General features: G+C 44.5%; 1 protein-coding gene across 3 annotated transcripts in view; it reads right to left on the minus strand.

The window, feature by feature from the left end:
- LOC115203975 (netrin receptor UNC5D-like) overlaps window positions 1-26,045 on the minus strand; it is a 327,175-nt gene that overhangs the window by 7,809 nt on the left and 293,321 nt on the right. For 2 of the 3 annotated variants that reach the window (XM_029769119.1, XM_029769117.1), the window contains 3 exons: window positions 20,214-20,388; window positions 17,140-17,370; window positions 8,495-8,644 (listed from right to left, as the gene is read on the minus strand). In XM_029769119.1, coding sequence (XP_029624979.1) covers window positions 8,495-8,644; window positions 17,140-17,370; window positions 20,214-20,388 — 556 coding nt within the window. The remainder of the gene's footprint in view (window positions 1-8,494; window positions 8,645-17,139; window positions 17,371-20,213; window positions 20,389-26,045) is intronic. The other variant, XM_029769118.1, reaches the window with a different exon arrangement.

Consider the following 26,045-nt stretch of genomic DNA (forward strand, 5'->3'; position numbering starts at 1 on the left):
CCAACCGCACCAGCATATGGTCTCACAAGGGGTCTGAGGATCTCATCTCGGTACCTAATGGCAGCCAGGCTACCTCTGGCGAGCACATGGAGGGCTGTGCGGCCCCCCAAAGAAATGCCACCCCACACCATGACTGACCCACCGCCAAACCGGTCATGCTGGAGGATGTTGCAGGCAGCAGAACGTTCTCCACGGCGTCTCCAGACTTTGTCACCTCTGTCACGTGCTCAGTGTGAACCTGCTTTCATCTGTGAAGAGCACAGGGCGCCAGTGGCGAATTTGCCAATCTTGGTGTTCTCTGGCAAATGCCAAACGTCCTGCACTCTGTTGGGCTGTAAGCACAACCCCCACCTGTGGACGTCGGGCCCTCATACCACCCTCATGGAGTCTGTTTCTGACCGTTTGAGCAGACACATGCACATTTGTGGCCTGCTGGAGGTCATTTTGCAGGGCTCTGGCAGTGCTTCTCCTGCTCCTCCTTGCACAAAGGCGGAGGTAGCGGTCCTGCTGCTGGGTTGTTGCCCTCCTACGGCCTCCTCCACGTCTCCTGATGTACTGGCCTGTCTCCTGGTAGCGCCTCAATGCTCTGGACACTACGCTGACAGACACAGCAAACCTTCTTGCCACAGCTCGCATTGATGTGCCAACCTGGATGAGCTGCACTACCTGAGCCACTTGTGTGGGTTGTAGACTCCGTCTCATGCTACCACTAGAGTGAAAGCACCGCCAGCATTCAAAAGTGACGAAAACATCAGCATAGGAACTGAGAACTGAGAAGTGGTCTGTGGTTACCACCTGCAGAACCACTCCTTTATTGGGGGTGTCTTGCTAATTGCCTATAATTTCCACCTGTTGTCTATTCCATTTGCACAACAGCATGTGAAATTTATTGTCAATCAGTGTTGCTTCCTAAGTGGACAGTTTGATTTCACAGAAGTGTGATTGACTTGTGTTGTTTAAGTGTTCCCTTTATTTTTTTGAGCAGTATATATATCAACGAATTGGCGACGGCACTAGAACAGTCTGAAGCAGCCGGCGTCACCCTACTAGAATCTGAAGTCAAATGTCTAGTGTTTTCTGATGATCTGGTGCTTCTGTCCTCAAATAAGGAGGGCCTACAGCAGCACCTAGATATTCTGCACAGATTCTGCTAGACCTGGGCCCTGACAGTAAATCCCAGTAAGACAAAAATAATGGTGTTCCAAAAAAGGTCCAGTTGCCTTAGAGAAAACAAAAAACTATACATACCTCGGCCTAAACAGCAGCGCCACAGGTATCTTCCACAAAGCTGTGAACGAGCTGAGAGACAATGCAAGAAGGGCCTTTTATGCAATCAAAAGGAACATCAAATTCGACATACCAATTAGGATCTGGCTAAAAATACTTTAATCCGTTATAGAACCCATTGCCCTTTATGGTTGTGAGGTCTGGGATCCGGTCACCAACCAAGAATTCACAAAATTCACCAAATTGAGACTCGGTTAAATTCTACAACCACCTAAAAGGAAGCGATTCCCAAACCTTCCTTAACAAAGCCATCACCTACAGAGAGATTAACCTGGAGAAGAGTTCCTTAAGCAAGCTGGCCCTGGGGCTCTGTTCCCACCACAAACAGACCCCACAAAGCCCCAGGACAGCAACACAATTAGACCCAACCAAATCATGAGAAAACAAAAAGATAATTACTTCACACATTGGAAAGAATTAACAAAAAAACTGAGTAAACTAGAATGCTACTTGGCCCTAAACAGAGAGTACACAGTGGCAGAATAACTGACCACTGTGACTGACCCAAACTTAAGGAAAGCTTTGACTATGTACAGACTCAGTGAGCATAGCCTTGCTATTGAGAAAGGCAGATCTGGCTCTTAAGAGAAGACAGGCTATGTGCACACTGCCCACACAATGAGGTGGAAACTGAGCTGCACTTCCTAACCTCCTGCCAAATCTATGACAATATTAGAGACACATATTTCCCTCAGATTACACAGATCCACAAAGAACATCGAAAACAAACCCAATTTTGATAAACTCCCATATCTACTGGGTGAAATACCACAGTGTGCCATCACAGCATTTGTGACCTTTTGCCACAAGGACAACCAGCAAAGAACAAACACCATTGTAAATTCAACCCATATTTATGTTTAATTATTTTCCCTTTTCTACTTTCATTATTTGAACATCGTTACAACACTGTATATCTTCTGTGAGTGTAATGTTTACTGTTCATTTCACTTTGTTTATTATCTACTTCACTTGCTTTGGCAATGTTAACATGTGTTTCCCATGCCAATAAAGCTCTTGAATTGAATTGAGAGAGAGAGCGAGCGAGCGCGAGAGAAAGTGAGAGAGAGATCAACATATGTGACTTGTTTCAGGAAACTAGGCGTATGTCGCGGGTCAGTACTTCACAGGAGAGCCATTTAAATGTAAACTTTTCTTTTTAATCATAATTTTTTTATCATATCATTATTTGGGGGGCAGAAATGCCTTCTGGAACATGTGAACTTTCATGTGCCTTAATAACAAATTTGGATGCCATCTGTAAATATGAATACAATTGTTAAATTATGAGCCTACAGTAGTTGGTTTAGCCACAAAAAAAGACACAAACCTTGTCGCTAGCCATGATTGGCTGAGATAATGAGTGGGCTGGACATGCTGAGAGATGAGTTCGGATTGGTCTGTCATATAGAAGGCTTCTGTCTATTTGAGCTGGTCAGTATGTAAAGGTAATCCTGTCTAACGTGGCTTCTTTTTAAATATATTGTGTTGTAGATCTGCATAAGTGTTGCTCTCCACTTTCTGGAGGATCAATTTTGAAATCCGTGGAATTGAAGAATGATAGTTAATTAAGGAGATGGAGAAAACACAAGTCCCCGGATTTCATCTTCAAACTAAAGGCAACCATGGCATCCGTGACAAGGAGAAGTGTCCATTCCATTTATACGGTTAAGATAGTCTAGCTAGCTACATTTTCAGATATTACATATTTCAAATTTTGACAAAGTCATTTGCATTTCAAGTTAAAGTGTACTGTTAGCTAGCTAATGAAGCTCGCTGGCTCACCAGCTAACGTTACGTGTATGATCTTATTATTCGTATTTCAGAGCCATTTACTTTGCTGGTTATAGCCTGGTTGGTTAAATACAGTGGTAGCTCAACTAAAAGTTTATACTGCAGGACTTAGAGGTAATTTGTAGTTTAGTGCAATACCCTGTGTCACTACTTCATTGCTCCAGACCAGCACAAGTGGGAGTTAGATTACTGATTATGCTAACTGACAATGAATGGGTAACATAAACCAAATAGAAACTGATAATTGTGCACAACTTCAAAATAGAATTTCAATGGACGGAATGATGAGGATGAAGAAGGTGATTGAATTTAGAACAATAGTCTAAGAATTGCGATTCCTCTGTCCTGCACGCACACACCTATTTTTTGTTACTACTCGTCAGTATTACTTACTAAAACTGTTGTTACACTAAGGTTTTTATTCTAAGAGAATCTTAAACTACAATTAGGGTGTGGAAATGTTAGGATTAATTTGCTCTTACTGTAGTACTGTAGCCTACTCCCGACCGGTCATGTTGTACAGCGCCATTATGGGCTATTAGCAGGACAATAGATACTTTGGCAGAGATACGGGCGACAGCTGATGCATTGGTCCAGAGCCATGCGGTATTGGCAGAGAGTCAGGCGCTTATGGCGAAGAGTCAGGCATAGGATGACGCGTTGAAGAGGGCGAGGAACGAGATGGAGTCACAATCCATGCTAGGCACACCTGTGAGCTCTGGAACTCCACCTCTGACAGGCAGTCAACATACCTGGCGGGTTCATCAGGTTGTCACAGTTCACCCTAACGTTTCCATTCCTCTTCTGACAACAGAACTTGACCAAATGCTCACCAGGCACAGCAAGGGCTGTCCAGACCGTTATTCTGTTCTGCTATTCCAAGGATGTGTAACTGAAGAGAGATACCACAAGTGGACACAGACTACCAACCAGGATGGATCCCGAGGCAAATGTGGCTTACCAGTGAACCTCCGGGTGTTCGTCATTAATACATACATTTACATTTTAGTCATTTAGCAGACGCTCTTATCCAGAGCGACTTACAGTAGTGAATGCATATATTTCTTCATCAGCATCTTTATGCTATCGTTAATAAAATAATGATAAAAATACTCTTTCAAAATGCAGATGTTTATTTCCTTATGGATGCATAAATAATTACTTTGGGAATAAATATCACTGAATGACAGAAATATTGGAACAAAGTAGGCTAATGAAGGTAAACAAATTGTTGCTTACTGGAAAATACTCATTCAAAATTAATGGAAGAGACAGCATTCAGAGGTCAAGACAGCACTGCTCTGAGACAAGCATGGGGACTGGTCTTGATAAATCAATGAGATGTTTATTTTCACTGAATCTCTGTTTGGCTATTGGTTAGAGTACAATTAGGATGTGGAAATGTTATGCTCTTAGTACTGTAGCCTACTCCTGACCGTCACGTTGTACAGCACCATATTTTCCGTTCCATCCTAACGGAAACCCAGAAGGTTTCATTTTTGATTTTTTTTGGAATAGAAACACCAAAATATGAATCAAATTAATTAAGCAACATTTGATATGATCAATCCGATATACTATGTTCTTAAAAAAAGTTTTCAATTCTCTAGTACAGCCAATATTGAAGGCTATCAAATGCTTCTCAAAGATACCCTCTGGTGGTCAAACTAGCACTAACTAGCATTAATGGTAAAAATAGCTGACAAATAAATAACGTGCCATAGAATTCTGCGGCAGCCCTCAAGGTGTGCTGCAGTATGATACAACTTTAAAAGGAAAAACCACTGTACCTGCAGATTCATGCAGGGTAGTAATGTCATGAGTTGGGATTATGGTTAACTGTTTAGCTAGCTAGCTAGCTACATGTCTTAACAAAAGACTCCACTATGCAAGTATCCATTTCAAAAGAATGTCACTGCGACAACTGTTGATAGACGTAGCTGGTAATTTCGCTAAGGCTATCTGCTCCGATTTCAGAGCTCGGGTAAGATAGTCTAGCTAGCTACATTTTCAGATATTACACATTTCAAAATTTGACAGAAAGTCGTTTTCATTTCAAGTTAAACTTGCCTAGTTAAATAAAGGTTAAATAAATTTAAAAAGTGTACTGTTATCTAGATAGCTAACGTTAGCTGGCTGGCTCGTTAGCAAATGTTACGTGTATGATCTTATTATTCGTATCTCAGAGTCATTTTCTCTGCCAATTATAGCCTAATGCTAGCTAGCTAACATTGAACCTGGTTGGTTAGCTACCTGGTGATTCATGCAGTGGAATAACATCATGAATTGCGATTATTGCTCATTGTTTACCTAGCTAGCTAGCTACATGTCTCAACAAACGACTCAACTATGGAAGTAACCATTTCAATAGAATGTCACTGCGACAACTGTTGATAGACGTAGCTGGTAAATTTGCTCTGGCTATCTACTCCGATTTCAGAGCACTCTCGTCTGAGTGCGCCAGAGCACAGAATAACTGACGAATTTACGAACTCTCAACACCCGTTGAATATGGCCGGTGTCAGTAAACATTGTCAAAAAAGTGCAAATTCTTGCCAGCAGCACAGTTGCAGTCACCAACGCTCTGGATAACATAGAAACAGCCTGACTAGCTCTGCTAGGGCAAGTAAAATGGTCAGTGAGCTGTTCTCTCATTTGTGTCTGGAAGTAGCTAGCAAGCTAGCCAACGTTAGCAGGTTAGCTTGGGTGCTTGACTGCTGTTGTTTGGACAGAATGCTCAGATCAACCCTTAAAGAGATGGGTGGGGCTACAGCTTAAGAGGCTGTGAACAATACTGAATGGGTGTAGACAAAAAAGAGCTGTCCAGTAGGTACCAAAACATTCAAAGGCCATTTTCTCAAAAGTGAGGTTACAAGTTTATTAACTTTCAAAGCAAAATTACTTTCCCATTGTTCCTCAAATGTAATGTATGATATACCATTTTGTAGCTCTGTGTCCCTGCTTTTATCCAATGTAAAAAACACTACATAAGACTGAATCAAGGCGGTCAGTCACATATTAAATACCCTTTAGTACGGCTGACCCCATTTAGACAACTGGTCGATTGTTTGGTCGATAGGCTGTTGGTCGACCAATATTTTTTGTTGTTGAGCAGTGGTTGGAAATATATATATAAAGAAATGATGGTACACGAGACACCTGTCTGATTCATACCTGACTGAGTGGACTAATCCGTTGCAGAGGCCGTGGGGATGGCACACCAGTAGTACATTTACCATTTAATTAATCTAGGTCTATAAATGTGCCCATTTGGGGATCTGATACTATTTCTGATTGTCTTAACTCATTATCACTGTGTAGCTTCTCAAATAAAAAATGTTCTTTGCCTCAAAATAAATGTGTTTTTACATCCACTGAGAATGACAATAGTTCCTCAACGTAGCCTATTTGAAAAATCTTTCCAGCTCAATCCCTTTCCATAACCACTCAGCATGAACAAGGGAAAAAAAGTATTCCTCTGATCCGTTAGAAATGTCATAAAATAGGCCTACCTGATTATTTCTATCCTGTGCGAAAATAGTCTACAGCTGTGTCTGTTTGTCCAGAGCTCACTGGTGAAGGAAACTCTGAGGGCCCAGAATATTTCATGCAATATTGCAAGTTTGCTAGCACGATCGGGCTGGATCAAGTTAATAGTTGATACAATGTCTGTTTCAAGTTCCTTGCAGACAGGCCATGCATAGTCAATGTGATTTATAGGATATTTATTTTGAAAATTGGGATATTTTCTACCTGCAGGCTGCAATGTTTTTATTTTTTGGCTTATGTAGGATATTTTTACATATTGGCAATAGAAGTTCCTTTTAGATTTGTACCATTTTCATTTAGATAGAATTTGGATTAACCACATGATATTGGTTTTGAGATATGAAGACTTCGTTATAAATTAAATTGTTCCATGAAAATGTGCATATGGAAATCATAACTGGCATGCAAATCAGTAGAAATGGTATGATAACTTGGCACTTCAAATGGAAAAGATTGCCAACCGTTGGTGTAGCCTATTACCGTTATCTTTAAGAGCATAATGGCAGAATCTGCGAAGACCAGCAGCAGCGGGCAACATGAGGAGGCGTGTCGGGAACAGGTTTTTTTCTTCTGGTCGATCTCTGGCTCCCTCTTTAGTATTTTGTGTCTTCATTTTTAATTGCAGTGCTTAAAGGATCAGACAAGCTCAGTAGCCTACATATAGTTGATTTGTTTAAAACATACTGTAGGCTCTGTCTATATATTGAAAAACACATGTTTAAAAATGTCTACCAATCGATTGGTCGAAAGAAGAGACGGCTCTCGGTTGACCAAGATTTTTTGTAGTCGGGGACAGCCCTAAACTATAGACCTAATCTAGCTCTGGGCCCGTATTCACAAATAGTCTCAGAGTAGGAGTAGTGATATAGAATTCATTTGGCCTTTTAGATCCTAATTAATAAGATTACATGAACGGGGGGACCTGATCCTACATCAGCACTTCTAATCTGAGGCACATTATGAATACAGGTCCAGGATGACAAGATCTGCTAAACACAATGCCTGAATGCAAGCTAATTGTATTGCCCTCTTTCCTATATTTCACCTTTTAACTGCTAGTTAAAAGGTCCAAAAATAGCTTCTTAGCAAAAAGTGATTTCTTAACAAAGAATTTTGCTAGGACTGTCTAGGAGTGGTCTGAGTGGTGAGGTCTGGAACTCTATTTCTTATTGGTCTATTAACTAATTTACAGGTTGAAATTTCAGGCGGTCTTTTCAAACAGCTCTTACACTAAAAGGGCATTATCATAATTTTCACAATTTCACAGTATTATTCCAACCTCATAGTGTGGAAATATATGCAAAACACAGGAAAATCACAGTAATGACCTCACTGGGCTTTTAAGACCAGACCAGGTCAATGATCACTTTAGCCACGACTTCAGCTAATCGTTGAAGGGCAGCAGCCTCTTGGGGATGTGGTTGTGTATCCATGAGCAAACTGAATTGGAGGTGGCCAGTCTTAAATTACTTGCACGTTAACATTCCATTCTTCAAAGTCAATTCAGTTAATACATACTGTGTAGTTTCAATGACAAACAAACAGCAAATCAATTAATATGTTGTGTGTGTGTGTGTGTGTGTGTGTGTGTGTGTGTGTGTGTGTGTGTGTGTGTGTGTGTGTGTGTGTGTGTGTGTGGAGAATATAGTTCTGGTCCCCTGCTGCTGTCCCTGCTCTTTGATGTGACCACAGAGGAAGAAGAAGGGATGGTTTACAGGAGGAAAGGACTCTGATGAAGGGATTGTGGTGGAAGGGAGGTTTCTGTAATGATGGGGTTCCATGCACACCCACACTCCCTCTCTAACCCCCTCCCACACCCCCCCCCCCCCGACACCCGCTCCCAACACATTCCTCCATCCCCTACCTGGCAGGTGGTGAAAGGCTTGATGCTCCAGAGGAACTGGGGGACGTCCTGGATGGAGAGCTGCAGGCTGAGGGAGTTCCCCCTGAACAGCAGGGTCTTGGGCTCCTCCAGGAGACAACCGCCCCTCACCCGCTCGGCCGACGCCACTTCCTGATAGGGAGATGAGGGAAGGTGAGATAAAAGGGTGAGAATTACATTAAATCCGGGTGTGTTTACAGCGTTGCAGAACAGTATACATGGATTACAGAACATAGAAAACCAATATTACTCAGTCACAACCCCTCTCCTTCATCTGCAACCCCCATGGACTGCAGTGAGAAGCAGTGCTCTGAATAGGGTTGCAAAGCTACCGGTAATTTACCAAAGTTACTGGAATCTTCTGTCATTTTATATATATCTGTGTCCGTAGGCTATTTTCTCTAGAACCATATTGTCACGTCCTGGCCAGTATATAAGGTTAATTGTTTTGTAGTTTGGTCAGGGCGTGACAGAGGGTATTTGTTTTATGTGGTTCGGGGTGGTGTGTTTGTGTAAAGGGTGTTTGATTTAGTATGTCCGGGTTTTGGTTTATGTCTAGGTAGTTCTATGTGGAGTCTAGTATGTCTGTTTCTATGTCTGGTGAATTGGTGTTGGGACTCTCAGTTGAAGGCAGGTGTTTTCTATCTGCCTTTGATTGAGAGTCTCATAAATGAGGGTGTGTTTGTGTTTGTGTTTTGTGGGTGATTGTTCTGTGTTCAGCCCTAGGCTTTGCCAGACTGTTTAGTTGTTCGTTTGTTAGTTCTAGTAGTTTTGTTATTTTGTATTCAGTTGTTTTTGTAAGTTAATAAATCTAAATATGAGCATACACGTACCTGCTGCGTATTGGTCTACATTTTCAGACGACAATTTCGTTATATCGTCGGAAGACGAAGACGACAACCGTGACAGAATCACCCACCACCAAAGGACCAAGCAGCAGGAGAACAGCATGGATGGATGGACGTGGGCAGATTTAAGGATGTTCGTGTCCAGGGCTATGGAAGAGTTAAGGGAACCCGAGAGGCAGCCCCAAGAAATTTTTTGGGGGGGGCACAAGGGCTGTGAAGAGGGGCAAGGATGGAGCCCCAGGCCAGCTCCCCGCACTAGCCCTGAGGTACGTGTCTCCAATCTGGTACGCCCAGTACCAGCACCCCGCACCAAGCCCAAGGTGCGTGTCCCCAGCCTCGCCAGTCAACAGTCGTCGGAGCTGCCCGCCAGTCAACAGTCGTCGGAGCTGCCCGCCAGTCAACAGTCGTCGGAGCTGCCCGCCAGTCAACAGTCGTCGGAGCTGCCCGCCAGTCAACAGTCGTCGGAGCTGCCCGCCAGTCAACAGTCGTCGGAGCTGCCCGCCAGTCAACAGTCGTCGGAGCTGCCCGCCAGTCAACAGTCGTCGGAGCTGCCCGTCAGTCAACAGTCGTCGGAGCTGCCCGTCAGTCAACAGTCGTCGGAGCTGCCCGTCAGTCAACAGTCGTCGGAGCTGCCCGTCAGTCAACAGTCGTCGGAGCTGCCCGTCAGTCAACAGTCGTCGGAGCTGCCCGTCAGTCAACAGTCGTCGGAGCTGCCCGTCAGTCAACAGTCGCCGGAGTGGTCAGACTGCGCTGAACTGCCGGAGTGGTCAGACTGCGCTGAACTGCCGGAGTGGCCAGACTGCGCTGAACTGCCGGAGTGGCCAGACTGCGCTGACCTGCCGGAGTGGCCAGTCTGCCCTGACCTGCCGGAGCTGACTGACTGCCCTGACCTGCCGGAGCTGACTGACTGCCCTGACCTGCCGGAGCTGACTGACTGCCCTGACCTGCCGGAGCTGACAGACTGCCCTGACCTGCCGGAGCTGACAGACTGCCCTGACCTGTCGGAGCTGACAGACTGCCCTGACCGCCCAGAGCTGATAGACTGCCCAGACTGCCCCGAACCTCCAGACTACCCAGACTGCCTGGAACGGCCAGAACCTGAGCCGCCTCCAAGATAGGTGGGTTGGGGAGGGGGGGGTGTAGCACAGTGCCGTCGTTGACGGCAGCCACCCTCCCTTCCCTCCCTTTAGTAAGGGGGAATTTTCTTTTGGGTATTGTTTGGGGGTAATTTTTTTTGTGTTAAGGTGCTTCTGGGGTAGCACCTTTAAGGGGGGGGTACTGTCACGTCCTGGCCAGTATATAAGGTTAATTGTTTTGTAGTTTGGTCAGGGCGTGACAGAGGGTATTTGTTTTATGTGGTTCGGGGTGGTGTGTTTGTGTAAAGGGTGTTTGATTTAGTATGTCCGGGTTTTGGTTTATGTCTAGGTAGTTCTATGTGGAGTCTAGTATGTCTGTTTCTATGTCTGGTGAATTGGTGTTGGGACTCTCAGTTGAAGGCAGGTGTTTTCTATCTGCCTTTGATTGAGAGTCTCATAAATGAGGGTGTGTTTGTGTTTGTGTTTTGTGGGTGATTGTTCTGTGTTCAGCCCTAGGCTTTGCCAGACTGTTTAGTTGTTCGTTTGTTAGTTCTAGTAGTTTTGTTATTTTGTATTCAGTTGTTTTTGTAAGTTAATAAATCTAAATATGAGCATACACGTACCTGCTGCGTATTGGTCTACATTTTCAGACGACAATTTCGTTATATCGTCGGAAGACGAAGACGACAACCGTGACACATATTGTCTTTCTACTAAAAACTCACGGACAATACGGACTCCGTATTTTCCATGAGTTTTTAGTAGAAAGACGATATGGTTCTAGAGAAAATAGCCTACTTAATGAAAAAAGCATCTAATCAACAATTACCTCTGCAACTCATCCAAATAATGACTTTTTTCACAACTGCCAACAGTTTGCCGCCAAAACATTGACAACAAATACATATTGACATAGTAAAATAAAATAAAAGTGTGTAAATAAATCTAAAGGATATTTCATGCTGAAAGCCTCATATTAAAACACCAATGGTATTCCCTAAATTGATGGTTTACATTTAGGAAAATGTTTTACAGCTTTGTCATTCTATGTTTTATTTTAAAATCATCTTATTTAATTATTTCATATATTTAACATGTGACAAGGCCACACGGAGGGCCAGAGACACCTGATATAATAAGTACCCAAAAGGGCCACTAGATGTATTGTGACAGATTACATAACATCCTTGAAAGATACGAAATTCTGGTAGTTTACTGGTAAATTTAAAAAGTTTCCAGTAATATACCCTCCCTTTACAACCCTAGTTCTGAACAACTAACTCCCCCTGAATATCTAAACAGCTCTAACCAGTTACATTAAGCAGCTCATGGGCAGATTAGGTATTCAGTTAGCCCCCTTTGCAAGAGAAGGCAAGTGGAAGAATTGCTTAAAAGGCATTTTTCATCATTTAGAAAGAATTCCATAATCATGTCACGCGTAGAATGAAACCTCCCAAACACACAATGAAACAAATAAACAAATCCTGGCATCATAACGTCCAATAAATAAGATCAGGCAGCACAATTCCCCTAAAATGCTGTTTCAGTTGAATTCATTGACATCACATGAGAAGCCACACAAAGAGACAGAAATCAAGCCTAATCTTCCAGAATAGCATTTCCTATTGATGAAAGGACTTTGGTGATTTCACGCTTTTTGGGTTCTCATCCGTGGGTATTGTTGTGTGATTCTCTAGGGAGGCCGGGAGCATTAGTGAGTGTGTGTGTGTCTTTGTGTGTGTCTGTGCGTACGCATGTACTGTCTGTCTGTCTGTCTGTCTGTCTGGGTGTCTGTCTGGGTGTCTGTCTGGGTGTCTGTCTGGGTGTCTGGGTGTGTCTGCCGTCTCCATCACAAAGTGAAAGGCGTAGGCCTGGGTTTCCCAAACTCGGTCCTGAGGACCCCAAGGGGTGCACATTTAGGTCTTTGCCCCAGCACTACACAGCTGATTCAAATAATCAACTCACGATTAAGCTTTGATTATTTGAATCAGCTGTGTAGTGCTAAGGCAAAAACCAAAACGTGCACCCCTTGGGGACCGAGTTTAGGAAATGGAAAAATCGCAACCCTGCTGGGCATCGCAAGGGAAATCATTCGTCGTATGAAGCCCAAAAAACCCCACCAAAACAGTACAAATAAAAAGGGCAGAGTGACAGAGACAGAGAAAATTGGCTGGTGGGTTCCCCAAATGCAATTTCTCTCCATTCACCATGCAAGGCTCCCTTCTGACTGATGCGTCCAGAACTGAATCTGCTCCAATGAGCCAAGATCTGTCAAATCACAACCTCTCTGGAGAATAACACACAGATTTAAAGCAACTGGCTGCTGTCAGAGGTGTGTGTGTGTAGGTGTGTGTGTGTGTGTAGGTGTGTGTGTGTTTGTCTTTCTGTGTGAATGAGGCAGAAAGAGGATAATGGGTGTCGATATGAGAGAGAATGAGAGAAGGATTGAAATTAGTTTGTGTGACAAGGCCGTAGCTACTCTTCATCGAATACGATCCATACATCATCTCTTTACAGAACTAAAGAGAGAATGCACACACACACTCTCCCCCTAACTATCTCTCTTTCTCTTTATCCACCCTCCGTCTGTAATGTGTGTGCTCCCTTGCCAGGTTCATCACACCGAATGGAATGCTAAAAACGTTTAATTAACACACTGCAAATATTCAATTAAGCCCCAGAAAGAAGACAGGGGACGAAACATTGCAACGTTGTCTCTTGTCTTTGTAATTAAAAGTCCCTCCTCGTCGCCTAGTTGTCGAGCAGTCTCTCTCTCTCTCTCTCTCTCTCTCTCTCTCTCTCTCTCTCTCTCTCTCTCTCTCTCTCTCTCTCTCTCTCTCTCTCTCTCTCTCTCTCTCTCTCTCTCTCTCTCTCTCTCTCTCAATTCAATTTAAGGGCAATAAAAATGAACAGTTGTAACGCCCTGGTCATAGAGAGGGTTTTTTCCTCTGTTTTTGGTTAGGCCAGGGTGTGACATGGGTGGGCGTTCTATGTTCATTTTCTATGTTGGTGGTTTAATTTGTTTCGGCCGTGTATGGCTCTCAATCAGGAACAGCTGTAGAGCGTTGTTACTGATTGAGAGTCATACATAGGCAGCCTGTTTTTCCTTTGGGGTTTGTGGGTGAATGTTTTCCGTATAGCTTCTGTGCCTTATGGAACTGTGTAGTCGTTGTTTGGTTTATTTTTGTAAGTGTTCACTTTTCTTCTAATTAAAAAGATGAGCATTCATATTCCCGCTGCGTTTTGGTCCTGTGTTCCCGACGACCGTTACAGATTCACCCACCAACCAAGGACCAAGCAGCGGGGTAAGGAGCGACGGAACAATAATATGGACTATCGGGAGTCGTGGACCTGGGAGGAGATCAGAGCCGGAGTGGGCCCATGGAAGAAGGCAAAGGAGGACCGGGAATATTACAGTGGAACGCCGATAGCGTTCAAACCGGAGAGGCAGCCCCAATAATTTTTTTTGGGGGGGGCACATGGACAGATAGGCAGAGCCGAGGATGGAACCAGAGCCAGTCGGGGTAAAATTGGAGGGGAGCGAAGCAGAGACGGTTAAGGAGTTGATGGGTAAATTGGAGGAGAAGAATATGAGAGAGCTATTGTGTTGGTGTATTAGGCACGACATTCGCCCTGCAGAGCGTGTCCTAGAAATAATGTCACCTGAGTTAGTACTTCATACTTGTCCTGAGGTGCGTGCTAGCCGTCTGGTAAAGACAGTACCAGGCCCACGCACCAGGCCTCCAGTGCGTCAGCCCAGTCCTACTCGTCCTATTCCTGCTCCTCGCACTAGCTCTGAGGTGCATGTATCCAAACTGGCACTTCCAGTACCAGCACCACGCATCAAGCTTCCAGTGCGTCAGCCCAGTCCAACTCAGCCTGTGCCCGCTCCCCGCCATAGCCCTGAGGTGCGTGTCCCCGAACTGGCACTTCCAGCACCACGCATCAGGCTTCCAGTGCGGCAGCCCAGTCCAACTCAGCCTGTTCCCGCTCCCCGCACTAGCCCTGAGGTGCGTGTCTCCAAACTGGCACTTCCAGTACCAGCACCACGCATCAGGCTTCCAGTGCGTCAGCCCAGTCCAACTCAGCCTGTGCCTCCTCCTCGGACCAGGCCCCCAGTGGGTCTCTCCAGCCTGGTCTATCCTGTGCCTCTTCCCAGGACCAGGCCTCCAGTGGGTCTCTCCAGCCTGGTCTATCCTGTGCCTCCTCCCAGGACCAGGCCTCCAGTGGGTCTCCCCATCCTGGTACATCCTGTGCCTCCTCCTCGGACCAGGCCTCCTGTGGGTCTCCCCAGCCTGGTGAGTCCTGTGCCTGCGCCCAGAGCCAGGCCTCCTGCATGTCTTCCCAGCCTGGTGAATCCTGGGCCAGAGCAGCCGCCCGCCAGTCTGGAGCCGCCAGAGCCGCCCACCAGTCCGGAGCCGCCAGAGCCGCCCGCCAGTCCGGAGCCGCCCGCCAGTCCGGAGCCGCCCGCCAGTCCGGAGCCGCCCGCCTGCCCGGAGCCGCCAGGGTCGCCCGCCAGCCGGGCGCAGCCAGGGGTGCCCGCCAGTCCTCCGGCGCAGCCAGGGGTGCCACCTAAGTGGGCCAAGCCGAGGGTGGAGCGGGGTCCACGTCCCGCACCAGAGCCGCCGCCGTAGGAAGGCCTTCCCTGTAGCTCAGTTGGTAGAGCATGGTGTTTGCAACACCAGGGTTGTGGGTTCGATTCCCACGGGGGGCCAGCACAGAAGAAAAAAAAAATGTATGAAATGTATGAGTTGTATGAAATGTATGCATTCACTACTGTAAGTCGCTCTGGATAAGAGCGTCTGCTAAATGACTAAAATGTAAATGTAAGGCCCACCCGGACCCTCCCTTTAGAGTCAGGTTTTGCGGCCGGAGTCCGCACCTTTGGGGGGGGGTACTGTAACGCCCTGGTCATAGAGTGGGTTTTTTCCTTTGTTTTTGGTTAGGCCAGGGTGTGACATGGGTGGGCGTTCTATGTTCATTTTCTATGTTGGTGGTTTAATTTGTTTCGGCCGTGTATGGCTCTCAATCAGGAACAGCTGTAGAGCGTTGTTACTGATTGAGTCATACATAGGCAGCCTGTTTTTCCTTTGGGGTTTGTGGGTGAATGTTTTCCGTATAGCTTCTGTGCCTTATGGAACTGTGTAGTCGTTGTTTGGTTTATTTTTGTAAGTGTTCACTTTTCTTCTAATTAAAAAGATGAGCATTCATATTCCCGCTGCGTTTTGGTCCTGTGTTCCCGACGACCATTACAGAAGTAAACATTACACTCACAGAAGTACCAAAATAATAAAGAAATGTCAAATGTCATATTATGTATATATACAGTGTTGTAACGATGTGCAAATAGTACAAAAGGGAAAATAAAAACATAAATATGGATTGTATTTACAATAGTGTTTGTTCTTCACTGGTTGCCCTTATCTTGTGGCAACAGATCACAAATCTTGCTGCTGTGATGGCGCACTGTGGTATTTCAGCCAGTAGATATGGGAGTTTATCAAAATTGGGTTTGTTTTCAATGTTCTTTGTGGATCTGTGTAATCTGAAGGAAATATGTGTCTCTAATATGGTCATACATTTAGCAGGAGGTTAGGAAGTGCAGCTCAGTTTCCATCTCATTTTGTAGGCAGTGTGCACATAGCCTGTCTTCTCTTGACAGCCAGGTCTGCCTACGGTGGCCTTTCTCATAGGCAAGGCTATGCTCACTGAGTCTGTACATAGTCAAAGCTTTCCTTAAGTTTGGGTCAGTCACAGTGGTCAGGTATTCTGCCACTGTGTACTCTCTGTTTAGGGCCAAATAGCATTCTAGTTTGCTCTGTTTTTTTGTTAATTCTTTCCAATGTGTCAAGTAATTATCTTTTTGTTTTCTCATGATTTGGTTGGGTCTAATTGTGCTGCTGTCCTGGGGCTCTGTGGGGTCTGTTTGTGTTTGTGAACAGAGCCTCAGGACCAGCTTGCTTAAGGGACTCTTCTCCAGGTTCATCTCTCTGTAGGTGACGGCTTTGTTAAGGAAGGTTTGGGAATCGCTTCCTTTTAGGTGGTTGTACAATTTAACGTCTCTTTTCTGGATTTTATAATTAGCGGGTTGGCCTAAATCTGCTCTGCATGCATTATTTGGTGTGTTTTGCGTTATTCTCTCATCTCCGGTGGAGCGTGAAAATCTGACGGAAGAAAGAAAGTCGCAAAGTGGAGGCGTGACGATGGATATGTATGCACACACACCAAGTAGCCACCCCAGACTGATCACTAGAAACAGACTTTTATTTGGGATGTTTGAAATGGTCCTGAGAACGTCGGTATACAGTATGCCTTCCTCGGGGCGCACCAAAAAAAGGAGAAAAAAACGATTGCCCAGCACTGGGATGCTAGGAGCTGGAGAGCACTGCTCAGACCACTGTGATACGCCAGTTCACAATGCTCTAGCAAGCCGTGTGAATACTGATGATACCTGATGGCAATAGCGTGTTGTTTTAAATTATTTGGTTTTAAGCCTTCCCCAAACCATAGCACTAACCTTTACGCCTCTATCCTAAACTTAACCATTTGAGTTGTTTTGTTTTAACCCTGTAACCACACAGAATCTACCCTGCAACCACACAGAATTAACGCATAAAAAAATAGACATTCATCAGGCGATCTTGTTGGCCACCCATCCATTCACCCATCAAGCTATCCATCGATCCATTCACCTTCTCCATACCTGGAATGCGTAGGGTGTGTCGTCGACACAGTACACTCTGAGGCTGTATCCCAGTGGATTGGTGTTGTCTGCACTACCGAACACGGCCAACCTCAGCCTCTTCACAGCCTCCTGGCTCAGAGGCTCCCCCACCAGGGCGTAGCGCCCTGGATGCTCCAACAGCAGGTGGCAGCACTGTGCCTCCAGCAGACAGTAGCAGGAAGTGCTCTCCTCCTCCACTGACATCACTTCCTGTGGGAGAGGAAGAGAGAAGAAAATAAGGAGTTAGGAGCGAGTTGGGGCCTCAATCTGATGGTTTTTAACGTGGAAAAAAGCCTGGGGATGGATAAAGAAGCAATCAGCACATTGGGCATCGTGAACAGTAACGTGATTACCACACAACCGTATGCATAGGTCATTTCTCCTTCATTCTGTGCTCAATTCCCCTCCTAAATCACCTACTGCACCATCCCAGTGACCCTGTGGCCCTCTGTACTAAGCTTATAAGACATGGTTAAACCCTATAAAGCCAGGCTGCATAATATAGTAATGTAATCCGCTGGCCTAGATGCAACACCTGGCCCATTAGCTCTGCAGCAGACATAAGGAATCTACTTTTTATATAGCTCATCCTCACCAGACAGCCAGCCAGGCAGGCAGGGGAAAAAATGATGGAGTCAAACACCTCAAAAGCTTAGCAGCATTAAAGGAAAATGTGAGAAAGAAAGAGAGGAAGGAGAAAGAAGGTGAGGAGGAGGGGGCAGAGAGAGAAAGAGAGAGACAAGGGGGATGGGAGACAAGGGGAGAGAGAAAGCGAGAGAGACAGAGAGAGAGAGAGAGAGAGATTGAGAGGGAGCGGGAGCGGGAGAGAGATGCCTTCCATCTCTGGTAATGTCACTAATTCCAGCGATGGTTCACATTTGAAGAGGTTGGCCTGGCATTCTGCCTGAGATAAAGGGCTCATTATTTCACAGTAAAGGAGACAGGTTGCGCCACGGCTCCTTCACACGGGCAAGACGAGGGTGGCCTCTCTCTCTCTTTCTCTCATCTCGGTCTTTCTCGCTTTCTCAATTTAGTTCAATTCAATTACCAATTTCTCTCTCCCTTTTCACCTTCCCTCTCCCATTCTCTCTATCTGTCTTTAAACATCTCTCTCTCTCTTTCTTCTTTATCCCTTCTTTTATCTTTTCCTCTTCCCCCTGCTCTCCCTCTCTCCAGTCAGCATATAACCCACAGCACGCACACACACTCATTCGTCGACTGGTCTTTGATAGCTGCCTTTTGTGCAGCAAGCGTCTCTCGCCAGCAAATCATATCCTGTGTAAATGTCATAGGCAGTGAATAGGCCTGGCCTTTGACCGTCACAGGTCAACTGCAAGGCACAAGGAGCTCTGAGCTCCAGGGTCAACTCTGCCTAGATGAGCTACCGGTCACTCTCCAACACTCCTTTGATGAAGTAAGTTAAACATTAAAGTTCCAATGTAGCTATATTATCTCAATATTAAATCATTTCTGGGCAACAATCAAGTACCTTACTGTGTTTGTTGTCAATCAAAATTATACAAAATAAACAAAAATACCTTGTTAGCAAAGAGCAATTTCTCAAGCAAGAATTTTGCTAGGACTGTCTGGGAGTGATCTGAGTGAGGAGGGAAAAACTGAAAACGAACTGTTATTGGCAAAGAGATTTGGAACTCTCTTTCTTATTGGTCTATTGACTAATTTACCACCTGGTGATGACACCAGGCAGGCCACAACTCCATCTCACCAAAACAGGCAGAAATTGTAGGTGTTTTTTTAAAACAGCTCTTACACTAAAAGGGCATTATCATAATTTTCACAATTTCACAGTATAATTAATTTGTTGTGTGTGTGGGTGTGTGGGTGGAGAATATAGTTCTGGTCCCCTGCTGCTGTCCCTGCTCTTTGATGTGACCACAGAGGAAGAAGAAGGGATGGTTGATGGAGGAAAGGAATCTGATGAAGGGATTGTGGTGGAAAGGGATGCTTCTGTAATGATGGAGTTCCACGCACACCCACACGCCGGTCCCCTCTCAGCCAGTCTTTTCAAACAGCTCTTACAGTAAAAGGGCATTAGTTTATTTTTCACAATTACACAATATTATTCCAACCTCATAGTGTGGAAATATAAAATACAGGACAATCACGTTTTTTTACTGCATTGGGCCTTTAAAAGAACATTGCTGATACGTCTGCTGGGCTGGATAGACGGGTGGATGGATGGAAAAAAATGGAGGGTGTGGATTGATGTCGGAGCTCAGAGCTTGAGAGAACGAGGGAGTCCCTCCGAGAAAGACAGAGTAGGATGTTATAAGAGGCAGAGTTTTTTTTTGAGAGGTTGGTTGGACTTGAGCTTTCACTACTTTTCAAAGAAGTCCATGCTAACATGAGTGAGTGAAATAGTTCCTCCCAACTGGCAGCTCAATGAAACTCAGTGGAATAGAGGTTGAGAAGTCAGTATGAAGAACAGAATATGTGGAATTTAGATTATGTGACTGAATCTTATTCTCAGTTTTAGGGAAAAGGACAAGGTGAACACTGAACATTCCGGCTTTTTTGTAAGGAACAAAGAAATCAACTGTTATCTCAATCTAGTATATGGAAATGTTTCATTGGATGTGAGCATATTGGCTGACATTTCCCTGCACATTAATAGCCCACGAAGGAAGCAAAGTTGTAGAAAATAACCGTAACATTTTAAATAGATGGCACATAATCGAATCCCCGAGCTGACAAGGTAAAAATCTGTTGTTCTGCCCCTGAACAAGACAGTTAACCCACTGTTCCTAGGCCATCATTGAAAATAAGAATTTGTTCTTAACTGACTTGCCTAGTTAAATATAGGTAAAATAAAAAAAATATCTGGGCCAGTTTTGATTTGATCACAGTGGCAGGCGTTTGCATCGTCTGGAACGCATTTTAATGTTCTTTACTTGAACTCCGGTTAAATAAACTCATGGATATTATAAAAGGAAAGTTACAATATCAATTGCGAATTATACAGAGTCTTTTATTCAGAGAAAATGTCACACTGTTCCTCTAAATGTTCTGAAATGTTGTCAGGATAATCTCACCTCCCACTTGTTATCCTGTGTCTGCCTCTTGAGGCGGATGCTCCAGTTATCGGCGGCAACCTCAGCGCAGTGGGCTATCGTCATGGCGACGGGACAGGAGAGGTCAAGGCCCAGCGGACCGTACGTGACCTCTGGGCTCAGCAGGACCTCCTGTCTCTCTTCTGATAGGGTACTGCTGAAAACACACATACAAAAACACCAGGACGGGTTTAGACTCCAAACTGTACATGAGAGGAACATGAAAACCAGAATAGGGCATTTTTCTTAAACAGTGGGTAATGGCTTTACATGAGCAAGAGCAAGAGGGGAAAAAGACACATTGGCATATGGTCCCATTCTTGCGAACACAGAAACGTTGATGGGGCTGCCATCAGTCCAGAAGGGCCTGCACTACTACACATATTTTTACAGCCCAGCGCTCAATGAAAACTGATGTCTGCTTGACTTCATGCTATTTGAGCCTCAACCATCCGTCAGTCCTGCTGCTGCAGGCCTGGGGGTCAATCTCACTGTGGGTAGAGTGGCCCTGCTATCCCCTGCTGTCACAGGGCCAAGCTGGTGTCCCCCGCCTAAGCCTGAGTGACAGGTCTGATTAGCGACCAGAGGCAGAGTCAGAGGAGTGATTTCAGCTAAACTGATTAACTGGACACTCTAATGAAGGGATCAGGACCACTGTTTGTTGGTGTTGAGTGAAACATCACAAACATCTAAATACTGACTGGCTGGAATAGGTCTGTTTGGGTACACAACCTGTTTTTAGGAGGAAACAAGTAGGCTAGCATTCCACTGTGTAGGGTAGGCAAACCATCAACGGAGAATAAAAACATATGCAAGCATACAACTGTGTTATATTGCTTTCTGAAACATCAGTTGAACACGATATGGGGCGAACAAAGTGAGATCAACCTCGCTCGCCACAGGATTTTCACTCTGCTTTATCGTTATTTATTTTTCAGATAATTATCAGTGCCTATTGTGTTCAATTTGTCTCCATTGTTCAAATGAAAGCAATCAGCAGCATAACATTGACAGGGGTTATGATCTCTCATCTAAAAATACAGAATAAATAAGCCAACAGTTTTGAAAGCCTGCAGCTGTGCTGCATATATGTGTTCATGTGCGCACGCATGTTTGTGTGTGTATATGTTTGTGTGTGTGTGTGTGTGTGTCTTTGTGCGCTATGGTAATTAGGCCCAGTTGTTAGAGGAACATCAAGGTTACCTGCAGATCGGACTCTGATAATTAGCCTGAAGAGAAGAGAGTAAAAAAACATTTGCTTTTCAAAGAAAGCACGACTCGGAGCAATGATGAAAAACTAGAAATGTTTCATGGTTCTGGCTTGAGTATCTCGGGAACAAATATAAATGATTTGTTCAATGGAATTAGTTTGAGAGGTGGATCAGGTAGGGTGACTTTGGGTTATTGATGTTTTAATAATGGATTGGAATGTTTTCATGTTGGAATGATTTGACTGGCATTGTGATGCTGAATGATATTCTATAATCCACTGAAACTCTTATTCTGAAAACATGCAAACAAATAGACTACCATTTTTTTACACATAAATTACCTCCATAAACAAGATAAAAAGGTCAAGTGAATAGTAACATGATTGCAAACAGAGAGCGGTTTGACTGAAGGCCACCTGAAGTAACCCCTAATCAACACTCCCCCTCTCACTCTCGATCGTTCATCCCTCTATTGCAACTCCTTCTAACAACCTCGCAGTCTCCCTCTCACACCTCCATTCTTCGTCAGCCACACTTTCCTTTTTCACTCCCTTTCACTCGATCTCTCATTCACACTTGGTCACCGATCGGATCTCTACAGAGATCTCCTGACCTTGTGTTAAGGCCACGGGCTGTACCGTGGTGGCCTGACAAGGATCAAACAATATCTGCACTTCAAGGCACTAAGAACCCGTGGGGATTTTATTGTTTCATTTATAAAAAAAATACATCATAACAACCTTGGATACTGTTCCCTATGGAGTTTCAAGCTTTTCAGTGCACAACAAGACCTCGTTAGCTCGCTGAGTCGAAGCCAAGGCTTTAACACATTAGATGAGGCTAGTGCCATGAACTACCTCTGCTACAAACACGTGGCATTAAAAACACTGAAGAACAGACACACTTTCTTTGTGCGTTCAGCATAAGGCTCCCCAACTCCTCTCAATACAAACTTTCCAACTCAACTCAGCACCGCTAACTTCGACGGTTAACTGTTCTACTGATCTCTCAATAATATCTAATAACCCCCACCAAGGCCTCTAGACTGCAGTGTGAAGACTTCCCTAGTGAGGACAAGCCTCTCATCTCAGTCTCCATACTGCAGCCCTGGAGCCACGAAGGCTGAGCTGATCGATTCCTATCCTGCAGCCGAGTGGAAATCCACCGCCCACCGCCTCATGTAGTTGGATTCGTCCTGAAGTCTGAATAGGAGGAAAACATTTCATTTCTCCCAGGGTCTCTCTCTATGCGCGTGTCAAAAGATTGTGATTGACAGCTCAATGGTGCGCTGCCCTCCAGACTCCCTCTAATGCCAGGCAGGAAGTAAACAGCAAACAACCTTATCGGGACCAGGCAGAAACCTAAAGGTGTGGGCTCAGGGAGATCAAGGAGTGTTTAGAGCAGCGCACACCTCACAGGACAGACACAGGCAGTCCACCCCTAAGCTCTGAGGTGTAAACTATAGGTGACCTTTGATCCTTATCTTTACCCTCACTACCCAGAAGCCTCTGGGGTGCTCTGAGAAGGAGGAAGAGGGAGGAGGGATGACATGATTGTAGCCACATTTGATCCCATGCAAGTGACAATCAATGTCACTTATTTAAACTCCTTGAGAAGTCGAAATGTCATTTCATTGATGCGGCCAACCTGTTAACCAGGTTGTCAGGGGTGATAAGTTGTTGGGATGGTTTCATCCAGATGTGTTCGAGGTATTACACATTTTTGGTCTGCAAAGCAATCACAAACAAAATGATCCAAAAAGTCTGACTCATGGTGGCTAGATAACTTCTTGAAGCCTCTCAGAGAAAAGTCAACAGTATTACATTTCTTGTGAACGTCTTTTAACTGTCGTGCCATTTTCGCTTTGAGTAATAGCCTCGTGAAAGTCTTGACAGCTAAGTCATGGCAATGGGCTCTCCATCGCAGGCAATAGTTACCTAGATTCTCTCTTTGTCTGTCTTGTTCTATCTGACAAATGATGGCAGATACCCTTAACACTGAAGACTTTAACATTCACAGCCTTAACTAGTCACACAGGAAGGAGGGGGCTGAGTCAGTTGCTCAGGGCTATGCTGCAATCTGCAGGGCCGTGTCTGCAACTGCCAGCCTCTTCCTGACACATCAAGTCCCCCCCTGTAGAGTGTGCAAGATGAGCTAAGGCTGCATGCTGGGCAGTGTATATAGCGGTTCCTCAATTAAAAGTTTTCAGGTTACGTCGCAGTGCATTGAGGTATATTTATGGTATATAGAACGGTATATTGCGTCACCGCAAGGTGGAGTTAGAATGCTGATTATGCTTTTAGGTTCGGTGTAAATCATTGGTACCCAGGCGCTAATGTGTCTCTTGATGAATTGATGAATGGGTGATAGAAACCAGACAGAAACTGATCATTGTAAACATTACATTTGAATTAACTTAATGATAAGGATAAAGAATGGCGCAGCCATATAGCCTCGGCTACTAAGCGCAGATGAATAAAACTCAAAACATGCTATTCTGTTCTTTTGAAATACATTATCTTAGTATCATGTTTTTTATGACCTTCCTAAATGAAAGCCTCATATAAAGCACACAATTCGGTCTTGATGCAGTGAGGGGCGCAGAGAAATAAATAACATTTAATTGGTAGTAGGCCTGAATCTAGATTCTATCTGAACCAATTAAAACATGCAAAATAGCCTTCTAAATAGGCCAAGCCTTCAATAGTAACTTTGTCGTTGGTTTCTGAAGAGTTCAGCTCATCCACTCAAGCAGGCACACAGACTCACTAATTTATGGCTGAGTCTGTGTGCTTAACTCATTACCGAATAAATAACAACAATAGAAAGAAGCATCTGGTGGCTTTAAAACTAAAATTATCACATTCAACTCTAAGGTCAAAACACATCGACTCCTATCAACTTACAGCATTTCCCTGATTCAGACTACAAATGTGCAAAGGCCCAATTAGAGGGGGGATAGGGGCATCTTCTAGTCGCGTGCGGAGCTCAAGTTTATAACAGCTGTCAGTCAAAACCAACACAGTGCTGTGAACCGGAGAATGGGCTACAACGAAAATAATCATAAAGGCAAGGATATTATATCAACAAGAGAATAGAGAATGGAATGAGTCACATTTGAATTGAAACTACCAGATTGAATTGCATTTAAATGCCCAATTGTATTTCATACAATACTCTGACAATATTGAAATTCGGCTTGCTTGACCTTCTTCCTTTTTTTCTTCCTATAGGCCTACAATGAAATATATAATAAAATTGTAATCATGAAGTGTAGATGTTCTCAAAGATGCCCTCTGGTGGGCATTAACGGTAAGCACTGTAACGCACTGTACCATTTTTATTTTATTTCACCTTTATTTAACCAGGTAGGCTAGTTGAGAACAAGTTCTCATTTATAACTGCGACCTGGCCAAGATAAAGCAAAGCAGTGTGACACAGACAACAACACAGAGTTACACATGGAGTAAACAATAAACAAGCCAATAACACAATAAACAAGTCAATGACACAGTAGAAAAAAAAGAAAGTCTATATACAGTGTGTGCAAAAGGCATGAGGAGGTAGGCAATAAATAGGCCATAGGAGCGAATAATTACAATTTAGCAGAATAACACTGGAGTGATAAATGAGCATATGATGATGTGCAAGTAGAAATACTGGTGTGCAAAAGAGCAGAAAAGTAAATAAAATAAAAACTGGTTGGGGATGAGGTAGGTAGATTGGGTGGGCAATTTACAGATGGACTATGTACAGCTGCAGCGATCGGTTAGCGGCTCAGGTAGCTGATGTTTAAAGTTGGTCAGTGAAATAAAAGTCTCCAACTTCAGCGATTTTTGCAATTCGTTCCAGTCACTGGCAGCAGAGAACTGGAAGGAAAGGCGGCCAAATGAGGTGTTGGCTTTGGGGATGATCAGTGAGATATACCTGCTGGAACGTGTGCTACGGGTGGGTGTTGTTATCGTGACCAGTGAACTGAGATAAGGCGGGGCTTTACCTAGCATAGACTTATAGATGACCTGGAGCCAGTGGGTCTGTCGACGAATATGTAGCGAGGGCCAGCCGACTAGAGCATACAGGTCGCAGTGTGGGTGGTATAAGGTGATTAGGTAACAAAACGGATGGCACTGTGATACACTGCATCCAGTTTGCTGAGTAGAGTAATGGAAGCTATTTTGTAGATGACATCGCCGAAGTCGAGGAACGGTAGGATAGTCAGTTTTACTAGGGTAAGTTTGGCGGTGTGAGTGAAGGAGGCTTTGTTGCGAAGTAGAAAGCCGATTCTAGATTTGATTTTGGATTGGAGATGTTTAATATGAGTCTGGAAGGAGAGTTTACAGTCTAACCAGACACCTAGGTATTTATAGTTGTCCACATATTCTAGGTCGGAACCGTCCAGGGTGGTGATGCTAGTCGGGTGGGCAGGTGCGAGCAGCGAACGGTTGAAAAGCATGCATTTGGTTTTACTAGCGTTTAAGAGCAGTTGGAGGCCACGGAAGGAGTGTTGTATAGCATTGAAGCTCGTTTGGAGGTTTGTTAGCACAGTGTCCAAGGAAGGGCCAGAAGTATACAGAATGGTGTCGTCTGCGTAGAGGTGGATCAG

This window comes from Salmo trutta, chromosome 12, assembly GCF_901001165.1.
Source record: "Salmo trutta chromosome 12, fSalTru1.1, whole genome shotgun sequence".
Classification (NCBI taxonomy): domain Eukaryota; kingdom Metazoa; phylum Chordata; class Actinopteri; order Salmoniformes; family Salmonidae; genus Salmo; species Salmo trutta.